This window comes from Ctenopharyngodon idella, chromosome 15 (genome assembly GCF_019924925.1).
Source record: "Ctenopharyngodon idella isolate HZGC_01 chromosome 15, HZGC01, whole genome shotgun sequence".
NCBI lineage: Eukaryota > Metazoa > Chordata > Actinopteri > Cypriniformes > Xenocyprididae > Ctenopharyngodon > Ctenopharyngodon idella.
In genome coordinates, this window is record NC_067234.1 from 30,935,917 (window position 1) to 30,950,631 (window position 14,715).

At 39.1% G+C, this 14,715-nt stretch overlaps 1 protein-coding gene across 2 annotated transcripts in view; it reads left to right on the forward strand.

Annotated features, from left to right (window-relative positions):
* schip1 (schwannomin interacting protein 1) overlaps positions 1-14,715 on the forward strand; it is a 216,368-nt gene that overhangs the window by 154,382 nt on the left and 47,271 nt on the right. The window contains exon 1 of one of the 2 annotated variants that reach the window (XM_051863771.1): positions 13,289-13,559. The exons of the other annotated variant lie outside the window; for it this stretch is intronic. Coding sequence (XP_051719731.1) covers positions 13,554-13,559 — 6 coding nt within the window. The 5' untranslated portion in view covers positions 13,289-13,553. Of the gene's footprint in view, positions 1-13,288; positions 13,560-14,715 lie in introns of those variants that run through there. 2 annotated transcript variants of the gene reach the window in all.

Here is a 14,715-nt window from a genome sequence, read left to right on the forward strand (position 1 = left end):
AATGAACTATTAAAACGTTGTTAAAAGAAAGATACTCTTCTCTATTAAGGAAATGTGATGTGTGAAATTAGGAAACAGGCAGAGACGAAAACTGAATTTGTACTTGCTTGTAGTAAGACAAATAATATAATATAACAAAACACCCAATACTACAATAAACAGTGAACCAAACATACATCAACATAAAACAAATAAATACCTATTTACAAATTATATACAAACGTAAAGGATTAACGATAACAAAAGCGGTGCTAAGGAAAAGAAATCAATAAAACATAAACACGTTAACTAAACCCCAACACAAACGCTAAGCTAACAAAAGAAAACAGGAAAATAACATCTTCAGTGTAGAGCACCGCTAACTACACTACCTAATAAACATAAATACATAAATTGGCACCCGCTCATAACCTAATGTGTTTCAATAACTTTACGTGCTGTAAGATGTAAATCACGTGACATACTAACCTGGTCCCATCACTATGTATCGGAGAAGGACTTGAATAAACTCTGGTAAACCGAGAGTCGAGTCACACCGTAAACTCAATACAGCATCATGAGGAGTAAAGTTCCAACAGAAGAAAACTAACACACAATAACTAAATCAAAATGAAACTAAGCAAGGGCAAACAAGAACAAACAAGAGCAAGCAAGAGCAAACGCAGGCGAGCAAACAAAGGAAAAGCAAACGCTCCTCCCACGCTCGTGTGGCATCCGGGTCTTTACACAAGCCCACTAGCGTCTGATTGGTTCTCGGGATGGCACGTGGATCCGATGACTGGCAGAAACATCGTCCAATCACAGGACCTGTGAGGTGAGATAGTGAAAGAGAGGGAGAAAACAATGGAGTACCTCAGGGATGATGTGTTTTTGTAGGCAAAACCCGGAAGCGAGTTAGCATTTTAGGACTTCCGGTTCCATCGCCCTAAAGTCTATGGGTTTTTTGAATGGGTTTTTGCAAAATCGCCTGAAATAAGGTCTGTGGTTAACAAAGCCTAATATTTTCACGTTTTGATCTATGACAAAAAAACACCAGTTATAACCCGCTTGTGATTTTTTAAACCTTTATTGTGTCTTAAAAACGGCGGTTGCTAACAAATTGCTAAAAGGGACTACTTCCTTTGGCGGGGACTTTAGACATCATCATGACAAACAGGACATTTAGACAGCATTTCTCATGAAAAAGTGGATAAGTATTCATACACAGCGCAGATCATAATCAGCGAGTGTGTTTTTAAATAAAGTTTGAGGAAGCTTGGTGGTGGTGACGTTGATCCGCGACCATGGTGTGCTGTAGTCCGTTTATAGCCTACTGTTAGCCCACTTTATTTAGGCTTCAAAATGTATAAATGTTGTGTTAACTTGTAAAGATTATCTTGATAGACAAAACGTTTAAGTGTCATAATCCTTTGTTAAACACAGAGCTTATTTTTTGCGATTTTCCAAAAGTCTATGGGAAAAATGCATCGGCTTTCGATCGAGGGAACCCGTGCGCCGCTAACTTCCAGGTTGGCCTACAAAAACACGTCATCCCTGGGGTACTCTATTAGTCATTTTAAGATAGTGAAAAATAAAACTATAACATTCATTTCCCAAATTATTTTGTAAAATATCTCCTAGTATAAATTGCATTTTTATTTTTGCTAAATTTTGCATGAAAATCCTTCTTTCAGTCTCGTATTTCTGACAGTACAGGTGCTGGTCATATAATTAGAATATCATCAAAAAGTTGATTTATTTCACTAATTCCATTCAAAAAGTGAAACGTGTATATTATATTCATTCATTACACACAGACTGATATATTTCAAATGTTTATTTCTTTTAATTTTGATGATTATAACTGACAACTAAGGAAAATCCCAAATTCAGTATCTCAGAAAATTAGAATATTACTTAAGACCAATACAAAGAAAGGATTTTTAGAAATCTTGGTCAACTGAAAAGTATGAACATGAAAAGTATGAGCATGTACAGCACTCAATACTTAGTCGGGGCTCCTTTTGCCTGAATTACTGCAGCAATGCGGCGTGGCATGGATTCGATCAGTCTGTGGCACTGCTCAGGTGTTATAAGAGCCCAGGTTGCTCTGATAGTGGCCTTCAGCATCACTGACTGTGGAAACTTTACACTGGACCTCAAGCAACGTGGATTGTGTGCATCTCCTCTCTTCCTCCAGACTCTGGGACCCTGATTTCCAAAGGAAATGCAAAATTTACTTTCATCAGAGAACATAACTTTGGACCACTCAGCAGCAGTCCCGTCCTTTTTGTCTTTAGCCCAGGCGAGGCACTTCTGACGCTGTCTGTTGTTCAAGAGTGGCTTGACACAAGGAATGTGACAGCTGAAACCCATGTCTTGCATACGTCTGTGCGTAGTGGTTCTTGAAGCACTGACTCCAGCTGCAGTCCACTCTTTGTGAATCTCCCCCACATTTTTGAATGGGTTTGTTTCACAATCCTCTCCAGGGTGCGGTTATCCCTATTGCTTGTACACTTTTTTCTACCACATCTTTTCCTTCCCTTCGCCTCTCTATTAATGTGCTTGGACACAGAGCTCTGTGAACAGCCAGCCTCTTTTGCAATGACCTTTTGTGTCTTGTCCTCCTTGTGCAAGGTGTCAATGGTCGTCTTTTGGACAACTGTCAAGTCAGCAGTCTTCCCCATGATTGTGTAGCCTACAGAACTAGACTGAGAGACCATTTAAAGGCTTTTGCAGGTGTTTTGAGTTAATTAGCTGATTAGAGTGTGGCACCAGGTGTCTTCAATATTGAACCTTTTCACAATATTCTAATTTTCTGAGATACTGAATTTGGGATTTTCCTTAGTTGTCAGTTATAATCATCAAAATTAAAAGAAATAAACATTTGAAATATATCAGTCTGTGTGTAATGAATGAATATAATATACAAGTTTCACTTTTTGAATGGAATTAGTGAAATAAATCAACTTTTTGATGATATTCTAATTATATGACCAGCACCTGTATTCCTCCCGCGCTCGTGTCGCATCCGGGTCTTTATACGTGCCCACTAGCGTCTGATTGGATCTCTGAATGGCACGTGCATCCAATGACTGGCAGAAACGTTATCCAATCACAGGACCTGTGAGGTGAGATAGTGAAAGAGAGGGAGAAAACAACACGGGACGTAACACCCACACCCTTTAAAAACAAACATATACATGTTTGATAGAACCAACCTAGCCAAGTAGGTACTCTTCCTTAGACCCGAGACAGAGCATCTGCCACAACGTTATCTGTACCTTTCTTGTACCGGATCTCAAGATTGTAGTTCTGAAAAATAAGGGACCACCTCGTCAACCTCTGGTTCTGGTTATACATACGTGAAATAAAAGTTAATGGGTTGTGGTCTGTATGAACAATCACAGGAAAAGTAGAAGAACCAACGTAAACCTCGAAATGTTGGATTGCTAACAGCAAAGCCAAAGCTTCCTTCTCTATCATGAAATATGCAAGAAGCAACGTAATATAATTTTGCAGTAATGTCACCACAGGCCCGTTTTCCATCTCACATGACAGATTTCTGCAACCTTATAATCTTGACCACGTCATGATCGTGTCTCCAATCTGATCAGATGAGTCGATGGGTCAGAACTCACTGTCATCTCTGTGTGCTCACCGGCGTCCCTCGCACCTTCACACTTACAAATTGTCTCAGTCACCTGTTTCCAAGGAAACCCTGTACTGTGATGACACATCTATTTTTCTAGCAGGGTTGCCTGGTTACAGTAGCATCTGTGAGCGGCTCGTGCCATGACTGACTAACAGCACTGTATCGCCGCTGAAACACAAGCAGATGCTTCCCCTCCTTTCCTCTGTTGTCCCTTTCCACAAATTTTACATCATACTAGCTCTTTTTTTACATTTCCTAAAGCACATGTGAGTGGAGTTTGCCTGTGCAGATTTCATCATCATCATGTTGGGCTTTTGTTTGGTTGTTAAAGTGTTCTGTTCCTTACTGCCGCCCATTTTCTCCATTGCTTCACTGATGGAGCAGGAGATCGTCAGGTGGATCTGTGAAACTCTCTCAGAAGCAGACTGTGTGACTGACAGTCATGCACACTGGCATTCTGAAGTTTGGGGTCGGTATAGACCTGCCAATCGATTAAAAAATAAAAACTATTTAATCACATAATTAAAACAATCTTCACATAAACCCATTGTAATAAATGCCACATTTAGCTGCGCCTTTAATATATCAGGGCTCAAAGTTTTTTTCTACTGGCCCAGACAGGACGGTTCAGATTTTTACCTGCCCTGCTAAAATGTACAAAAACCTTGTGATCTTGTAAACAGTGCTTTAAGATCTTCAGGTAGGTCTAACAGGTAAATATACAGAAATTGAATAATCAAACACTGCACAGACATCACTGCATAAATTATAAATTGAATATAGATTAATCCTTATTAAAGCTACAAAACTGACTCTTTGTCTTTTGTTCTTTGATTAACAGTAATGACACAGACAGCAGCAGGCTTATTAGGCTGCTGTCACTTTAAGAGCTGACGCACATGATATGGAGGATACTCAACAAAACAGGTTTTTGTCTTATCGAGCTTGAATGGTTTAATAGCACTTGAATTAATGATCACGTCATCATATACTTTAGCACAGCCAATAGATGACAGAAAAAGAAAAAAAAACGGATGCTGCATTAATTGCGTTAATTATTTTAAAAAATTAATCGCATGCATTAACGCATTAAGTTTGACAGCCCTAGGTCAGTAAAAATGTTTGTGTTTCTGAAAGAAGTCTCTTCTGCTCACCAAGGCTGCATTTATTTGATCATAAATACAGTAAAAACAGCTAAATATTATTACAATTTAAAACAGCTGTTTTCTATGTGAATATATAGTAACATGTAATTTATTCCTGTGATCAAAGCTGAATTTTCAGCATAATTACTCCAATCTTCAGTGTCACATGATCCTTCAGAAATCATTCTAATATGCTTCAGATTTCTGTGGAAACCATGTTTCATTTTTCAGGATTTTTCGATTAATGAATGATCAGCATTTATTTGAAATAGAAATATTTTGTAACATTATAAATGTCTTTACTGTCACTTTTGATCAATTTAATGCATCCTTGATGAATAAAAGTATTAATGTCTTTAAAATCTTACTGATCCCTAGCGACTCATCTAGGGTTCAGCTGTAGCACAAATAAACTCCTCAAACTCCGATTGTATTGGTTTCTTTCTTCTTTCTGTCAACAGATGAATACAGCTCATAGATATCAATTCATGTGTGTGATATCTGTAATCTGCTCAGCTGTTTTTATGGCCCATTTCTGCCGTTGGTGGCTCGGGTCGCTCCTTCGCTGTAAGTCTGTGGGGTGTTTTGAGCTTGTTTTATTCATGCCATAACTTAGTGTTTGAGATTGTTCAAAAAGGAACAGTACTTGTGACACCACTAATACAAGCCTGCAGTGTTTAGAGTGTTCAATAGTTAGTAGTGTTTCCTCCTATAGATGAATGTACGAATGAGTTTTGAGGTGATGTGTGTGTGGACCGTAACTCTGATCCAGAGTGTGAGCAGTTTAGCAGAGGAAGAAAGAACTTAGAGAAACACATGAGGATTTGTAGATGAGTCCAGCTTGGTCACCAGCTTTAGCTAAATGCTTCTGTCTAGGTGAGTGTTTGAGAAAGAGTTTAGGAATATCTGTTCTACTTGCTCCTTGTTGCTTCACGGTGGCCAGATACACATTACAGGCATCACTGATGTATAAATGTGACTGGTCAGGTATACAGTTATGACATAATTAATGGTGATTTCTGAATGAACAGCTTAACGAACTGTTTAAAGGAATTTCCTTCTGAAGTTGGGAGAGAGTTTTGAGATCTGAATGTGTTACAGTATTTCTACACAACAGAACAAAGGACAGTGTGGTTTTCCATGATATGACTGACTCACTTACTCACATTTAAACCCGACAGAGGCTGAACATGTGCAGCACCTGAGACCTGATCCAGTTTTGTCGTTGCACTGAATTAAATCCACCTGCTGTCTCTGAAGCACTGAGAGCAATGGAGCCTGAATTAAAGTTGGCATGAAACAGAATTGGTGATCATCTGTTATTCTCTATTGTGACATATATTAAAGGGATAGTTCACCCAAAAATGAAAATTATCCCATCCTAGGTTTATATGACAATCTTTCAGATGAACACAATCCGAGATATATTTAAAAATATCCTTAGTCCTCCAAGGTTTATAATGGTTGTGAATGGTAACTCACATTCTGAAGACAGAAAAAATGCATCCATCCATAAAAAAAAAAGTAATCCATACGGCTCCAGTGGGTTAATAAAGGCCTTTTGAAGCGAAGGGATGTGTTTTTGTAAGAAAAATATCCATATATAAAATATCCATTATAAATTCGAATAATGAGCTTCCGGTGGACGACCGCACGCAGTTGTTTCAGCTCGATGAAGTTACCATTTTCACGTCCAGTGCCAGATTTTTTAAAAGCAAATGCACTCATGCCCATCTGTGCACCCATGGGCATGCTGGTCTGAAAACGAGGTGTGTTCAGGCGCATTGTTGGCGTGTTGCTATTTTGAGGCAACTGAAAACGACTGCACCATTGACCAACAAAAACCTGCTCTAAAGTCAATGGTGCAGTATTTTTTTGTTATTTAAAGGGTGTGTCAGTAATATGTGCCTATAGGCGGGTGCACAACGTGCTTACACTCTGCTTATCACAGACACAGGGACGCGCAGCAGCACACAAACATGCCAAATATTAAAAATAAAAGGATTTATCTCTGATAGTGTTGTAGTACTTGAGGCCGGTCTTAAGACCATTTTTTGAAGGTCTTGGTCTTGTCTTGGTTTTGACCACATTTGTACTTGGTCTTGTCTTGGTCTCAGACTATGAGGACTCGGGATTTTGTTTCAAGACCGGTCAAGACCACAACTGCGGGGACAACACTAAATTGTCGGTGCATTGTCTGATTTATTTATTAACATCATTAATGTGATTGGATGTAAAATTTCCTGCTTCAACTGCAATTAATAAATTGTTTCTAATTTGATTTATTTATACAGTTATGCCATGTCCAAAATTTGTCCAACATTATTCATGCTTTTGTAATTTTACCAATTCAGATGCAGCTTCTGTGCCACCTCTGTTGCGCAAAGATGAATTTTGTTGTTAGTGGTTTCATTTGATTGGGAACAGCTCTATATAGTGTCTTATTATAATCATATTTACTGATTAAAAATAAGACATTTCTCAGGCAGTAAATGAGGATCTTTCAGATGAATTTGAGGAGTGCTAGTCTTGTCTTGGGCTCAACACACATTGGTCTTGGTCTCGACTTGGTCTCAGATTAGTTGGTCTTGACTACAACACTACTCTCTGGAGAAGCGTTCAGTTATTCCCGCTTGCAAATTCCACCATGTAAATAGCGAATCCGCCATGGTGCAATTGGCTTTTAAAGGGAATGGGAGATGAGACTCTGTTGGTTTATTGCATGTTACGCCCAAAACACACCCATTACTCATTAAGAGACTAGGTACAACCCTTTTAGACCATGCACCTGGTGCGCCAACCATTTTTCCCGTCCTTAAACTAGCAAAAGAGGATTCGGACACGCCCTAAGTGCACTTGCACAGTGCGCTTTAACCATGAGCTTAGATCGTTAAAATAGGGCCCAAGGCATTAATATGTGCTTTATAAGTACTAATAAACAGCCAATATCCTAGTAATATGCATGATAATAAGCAACTAGTTAATAGTGAGAATTGGACCCTAAGCTAAAGTGTCACTGCCATTTTTGCTTTTTCTACTACTGCAGTTACTTTACATTCGTGCACAAATGCTTGAGTAGAGTCTATGAAGTCCAGTCTATGAAGTCAAAAAGCTTTTTTCTTAGCGGAAACATCAAGGTCACCCTTTGCTTGTCAGAGTCAGTGAGTGCATCAGAAGCACATAAGCTTTAGTTTCTCTTACTGTCAGTTTGTCTTCTGAATGCCACTGAGGTGGAGGAGCCAGAGGTGTTTTTCTGTCTTTCTGATCCTGCTGTCAGTAATAAGATTGTAGTGATTTCATGCTGATAGCTTCTTCAGTCGAGCTGAACACAGTTGTCAGGGAATGCCAGGGCAGGTGTGAAGAGTTCATATGGCTCCGTCCCTGCTCAGTATTTACTTGCCATCACATCATAACACTGCAAAGTCTGAGGATTTCTTTCAGCTGGAATTCAGTATGCATTCTTTCCAGACAATAAAAATGAAAATACAAAGAGATGGATAGGAGAGCGACTGAGAGCAGTGCATGCTGGGTTTCCTGTTTAAAGGGCTGAATAACAGAATGCAGAGACAACTGCCATAGCGTTTAAACAACACTATGGGACAAGATGATAAAAAACAAGCATACTTTCTCAATTCATGTCTATTGCACAACTGAAGTTATTAAATCTAAGTTGGGGAGGAGTATGTCCATCTAATCTTCTGATTATTACCAGGATATAAAAGCAGCCTCTTATTTCTTCCCAGCTTCAGTTCTTTCAGCATATATATGTTTTTCACTATTTTTTTATCACCTTATGCAGATAATTTTGGTGATTCTGGTGAATTATTACATGTACATGTGCAGTCTCTCAAATAATATATGGACATACTGCTTTATTTCTATTTCACAGCGCAGATTCTCTTATGGATTCCACATAAGAGACATCATAAAGTATAAAAACAGGCAAAAAAAAAAAGGAATACAGCAAAAAGACATAAACTTTTCAATATCACAACAATAGGGATTTGAAAGTAGGGATGAAATTTCAGAGATGCTAGGGAGAGAACCACAGAAATCCCTGCCACTCATAGAAGACAATATGAACTTGAAAAACATTAATAAATTGGATCCACAGGACCTGAGAAGCCAAGCAGGAGCATCTGGGTGAATCAAATTAGCCATAGGCATAGATGAAAGTAATGTGAAACAAGGCACTTGAGGTCTACACTAGAAAACTAGCAAAACTTTTCCAGGGTTGAAGTTTAAAAAGTTAGTGGCCATCCCCACTTTAAGGTCACGGATACAGGAGGATTGGAGGGGGGAAGAAGTCTGACCTGGCCTCTGAACAGATATACATTTGTTTGTTGTCTGCATAGCAATGGACAGTATTTTCCATGCTGCTGATTTTGTTTGTTTGCTGCTGTTGTTTGTTTTAGAGGAAGCACATAGAAAACAAAAAAGTAGAGGTCCTAAAACAGAGCCTTGGGGAACTCCACAAGACTGGAGGTGTTTTGTGCTTTCAAAAGAAACAACATTTTGCTAATTGCTGAGGTAGGATGTTAGCTAAAGAAGTTCAGCATTTGTGCCATGTTGTGGTAAACTTTATCAATTGCTGTGCTGAGTTCTAGGTGGACCAGGATACTAATTGCCCTAGAGTGATCATTGATTGAGCTGTCTTGGGACTATGGGGGGCAGGAAAAAAGAAAACTATAAAAAAATCACATTATTTGGTGTATTTACAATATGTAAATAGATGGAAAAGCAACACCTTAAATATATTCTAGTGAAAAAAAAAAAAAAATTAATAAAGACATGTTTATTGGTACATAGCAAAATCCTGAGTGTAAAACAAACACTGCTTGGTTTTCAAATGGTCCTAGAGACTAAAAGTAACACTGAAGCAGTGTTGTAGAATTAATCTACTTTATTTCATTATTTAACTCCAAGTGATGGTTGTCCGTTAGTGATGACACACCTACAGTTAACAAGCAGAATCACTGAAGATAAGAGGAACAACAAGAACTGAAAAAAGAGAAGAGATAAGCAGACAGCAGAAGAACTACAACTGATTCACAGTCTCACAGCCTTAGATGAAATAAACCGCAAATAAAATCAATGATATTTCACTAGAGGATGTTTCAGCATATCATCATCACCATGTTCACTTATTATAAACCAGTTTGGCTTTATTTATTTCATATGGTGCATGTATAAAAGTTGTTGAAGTCTGTTTGAATTCACCATTATGGTGATTAGTGTTCCCTTTAGTTGGGCACTTGGCCCTTGACTTTGGTTGAATTAATTGTCTTTCAGCAATTGTTGAAAGTGCATAGTATCACTACTGACTACAATATTTCATGCTCTTGATTGCAATGACACATCTTTTACTTTTTGTAATCAGTGAATAACAGCTGGATCTCCACACACAAGTTCCCAAATGACCATAAAGTCTTTAAAAATTGCAACCTCATCCAACACACCTGATTCAGCACATCAGTTTGTTTGTAGAGACTGCAAGACTTGAGCTGAGTGTGTCCGATGACGGAATTATCCGAAATGTGCAGTAGGGTCCACCAGGACAGGTTTGTCTGAAAGTGCAGAGAATGTGCCTAAAATAGCCACCAACACAGAAGCTCGAAGCAGATATTGGTTCCAACTGCAGTTGGAGCGTGTGAGATCACGTGACTGTAAATAGTATCTTGTTTAAATCTAGTGAGTTAGTACCAAACAAAACCATTTGAGTTATCATGCAAAAAAGAAAAAATTAGGTGGTGTTGCTTGGCCAGCAGTGGATATGCTATTCCTGTCTGTGTCGCTGTTGTTGTGTTTGCTGGTAAGGTCAGTGAGTGCAGTGAGGTTCCTGTGACGTCTTTCCTCTCGTGCCCACAGCTCCTCTGACTGCTGTGGGAAACAGTGGGGAGCCGCTGAAGACTGCAGGCCGTCAAACTGAACCACATCAGCTGAGACTCAAGAGTCCTGAAACAGAGACTGAGTGAGAAAGAGACACGGGCTGTGTCTCTAACCTTGCTGCACTGCCTACTTAGACAACTGACTACATAAACATTTCTAATCAATCCCCTTCCCTGACTCAAAAAATATAGACCGTTTAAACTGGCATTTCCATGCTTTGTCTCATTTCTGATCACTATACAAATGTAACATCTAAAACAGCATTGTTTCTTCTGTCGAGCTGCTGTTCTAATCAGGGCACATAGCTCACAATATCCTTCAGCACGTTAAAAAGAGAGCGGCGAGAAATTAAAGCGACAGTGAGATATTAATGCGAATACCCTCAAAGTGAATATCTACATGCTTAGTTTTATGCAAGTGGCCTTTACATGTACATGTTTTTTACTCTGAAACTGTTTCAAGTGTGTCTGCAGAAGACTAAAGTTGAAAAGTAAAGCAAGTACACTCTCAGAAAAAAAAAAAAAAGGTACAAAAGCTGTCGCTGGGGTGGTACCCTTTTAAAAGGTACACCTTTGTAACTTTGTAACTCAAAGGTACATATTGGTACCAAAAGTGTACATAGTAGTAACTAAATGGTAAATATTAGAACCTTTTTAAAAGGGCACCGTCCCAGTGACAGCCTTTTGTAGCCTACTATTTTTTCTCAGAGTGTATCAACAGATCTTTTCTTCTGTATTGTGACGTACATCTGAGTGAAACGGATGATCAAAAAAGAAACTTTAAGAGAAAATTTCAGAACATACTTAATGTTTTTGAATATTATTTGCATATTAACCCTATAAATACATTGTATGTACATTTTCTTGTTGGGTCTGCAAAAGGGCTGTAGGGACTGATGTAGCAGCATGATTTACCCAAACTACAAGAATATTGATATTTAAAGGTGTCCTTGATTATGATTTGACTTTCATAACTTTAGTTAGTGTGTAATGGTGCTGTTTGAGCATAAACAACATCTGCAAAGTTACGACGCTCAAAGTTCAATGCAAAGGGAGATATTTTCTTTTACAGAAATTTCTTTTACACTGGTGACATCGCTAACCCTAAAATGTACATAAACCCCGCCCCCAAGAACACGCAACAAAGGGGGTGAGGCCATGTTGTGCTGCTTTAGAGAAGAGGAAGAGTTGTTGTAGTAGAGTGTTGTTGCCATGCAGTCATTTTACGCCAGACTGCTTCACAAACGAGGGTCAATTCAGCGCTGGATTTGCATGATTAACATGATGGCACATGCTAGTCGATGAGTTGAATCAACTCCACAGCAACTACATAAATTTATCCACTAACCATTCAGAAACGTCCAGTTTCATTCTAAAAGTTGTAACTTCTTCCTGAGTCTCTCCATCAGTGTCGACTCCGGTTTGAACAATGTAAGGCTGAACACCGTTACTGACAATCCTCATTTTGGCTGCGTGAGATTCTCCAGCTTTGTTGTTGTTGAGCAACCGAAGCACGAGCTGTTAAAGCTCCGCCCTCTACTGGAAAGTGGGCCGGGAGCAGCAGCTCATTTGCATTTAAAGGGACACCTAAAAACAGCATTTGTGAGCGGATGATGTCATAATGAACTGTGCTTCTGCTTGTGTCTCCACTTCTCTCATTAACTGTGTTTCTATCCAACGTTGCGAATTTACCTTATACAGAAAATTGGAATATGGCATAAAACACTTACGAATAAAGCAGTGTTTCCATCCCATTTTTTGTTCAAGAGAACAAAATCATCACTTCCTGTGAAACTGGTGCAAAATATAAGTAATAAAAATGGAAGTGTCTCTTTTTTCCTCCATCATAAATGAGTTGGTCTCAGAGCGTCAAACGAAACACAATAAACGCTGTCATGTTCTATTGCGTTCGGATGCTGGTGTTTGGGAACACAATCGTGTGAGACGCTTCTGGAGGGAATTAAACCAAATCATTCTGATGACAGACTTTGACTCCAAACCAACATTTGAGATGCTGCGATGTGATTGGTCCGCTGGTTGGTCCAGTTGTCCAAGGCAAAGTCATGTGAGGGTTTTTTAATATTCAGTAAATGTGTTTTCCATCGTAGTTTTTGATTATGTCTTCTGATATATACCTACCTCAATTGAGTACATACATTTTTATGCACATTTTTAGAATTTATCTTGGCTTATCTTTGCGTCATTTCCTGCAGCGTCCATCTCAAAATTTGCAAAAATATGTGGATGGAAACATAGTGGAATGAATGAATAATGAATGATTAATGGCCTATATAGGACACATGACTTCCTTTGGAGGGGATAATGTTTGGGCATTAGGCTAATGCCACATGTTGGTCAATATAGGAACAACATGTTTAGGCAAGAGGCAAGTAGCCTACAGTTTGGACACGAAGACAAAATGCAAGACTTTTTTGGACAGTGAGAGCAACATAGCCTATTTGGGCAATTTATTAGTGTGCAGTGTTTTGGGGTGACATATAGCATAGGTCCCTGCGTTGATTTTGGGCATCACATTCAGCATTTTTTTTTTTTTTTTTCAACGTTTTTGTCCATCACAGGCAGCGCTAGCGCGCGCACTCCACTCACTCACTCACCCGCTCACGCACTCAGCTGATTCGGAGCGCGTCACAGATGCTGTCTATCTAGGCAGCTCAGTAGGTGTTGAGACAGCTCCTCGGAGGGAGGGTTTGTGTTATCTCGTCTGGCCGCTGGAGAGCCGCCGGGGCGTTTTGAAGCAGCGGAGATCCGCCATGACTTACACCGCGGACGGTCTCCGCTCTCGCGCGTCTGGAGCTGAAACCTCGAGCCGTGTTCAGTCATCCTGCCAGAGAAACATGTCCTGAGACTGAAGAGCCGGCAGAGAAGATGACAGTAAGTTCTCTGTGTTTATGAGATTGATCTTAAGGGATTCACCTCGGCTCTTTGGTGATTTCATTGAAATATGAAGAAGAATCGTAGCTGGAGTTTGAGCGCGCTCGCTCCCGTGAGATGTGTCTTGTGCTGCTGTTGGGCTGTGATGTTTAATGGGAGGGTGTGAGGACTGTTTTAGAAACATGACATCATTTCAGACTGACTGAGATCATTTAAACACTGCAGACTGAGCGCTACTTTAATGCCGAAGAGATTTAATGAGCGGTTTGAAGAGCACTGTGTGTTATTACTGATATTATACTGTAATTAAAAACACGAACATGTCGCGCTTCAGGTATGCATGAGATATGAGTGTAATGAATTACATGAATGCGCTGACATCATTAGAGAACTGAATGACTCAAGTAAAATGGGCTGAATTTTGTACCGCTTTGCCCGTGTGTGTGTGTGCGTGCGTGCGCGCGCGCGCTCGTGTGTAATACCACAGCTATTTCTAACACATTTATGTTCGTGTTCAATCACTTTAAACAATCTCTTAAATGTAAATAAACGAATAAAACATAATGAACGGAAATCGCGCGCTGCATGACGGACAACGGCATTAGTGTTAAAAGGCCGGTGTCTCGTGAGATTAAAGCTCTGATCTCGACAAATCACGCGAGGACTCATAATGTCTTAAGTGTAGATGTAAGAGCATTTGTTCTATAAACAGAATTCATTAAAAGCCTTTAGATGAACATAAAGCTTCATAATGGGCAGGCTTTGATAGATGAATGTGAGCTGTGTTCAGTCATGGTCGCATTCACTCTATTAACACAATATATATATATATATATATATATATATATATATATATATATATATATATGCGCCATGTGTCATTATATATTTAGGGTATATGTCACGACATTTATGAACAGTTTTACCTGCAGCTCTGAAAAAAAATTCATTCATTATAAAATTTCATTCACTATAATATTTATTTAGAAAGTGAACTGGGTCTAGTTACATAGGAATTAAATCTCGATAACTGTAAGCTTTTTGATTGTTTTCAATTGCTTATTTGGGTAACACTTTATTTTACAGTGTCCTTTTGACATATGTTAAATGTACTTACCGTAGTAATTACAGTAAGTTATGCATAATTACATGCAAC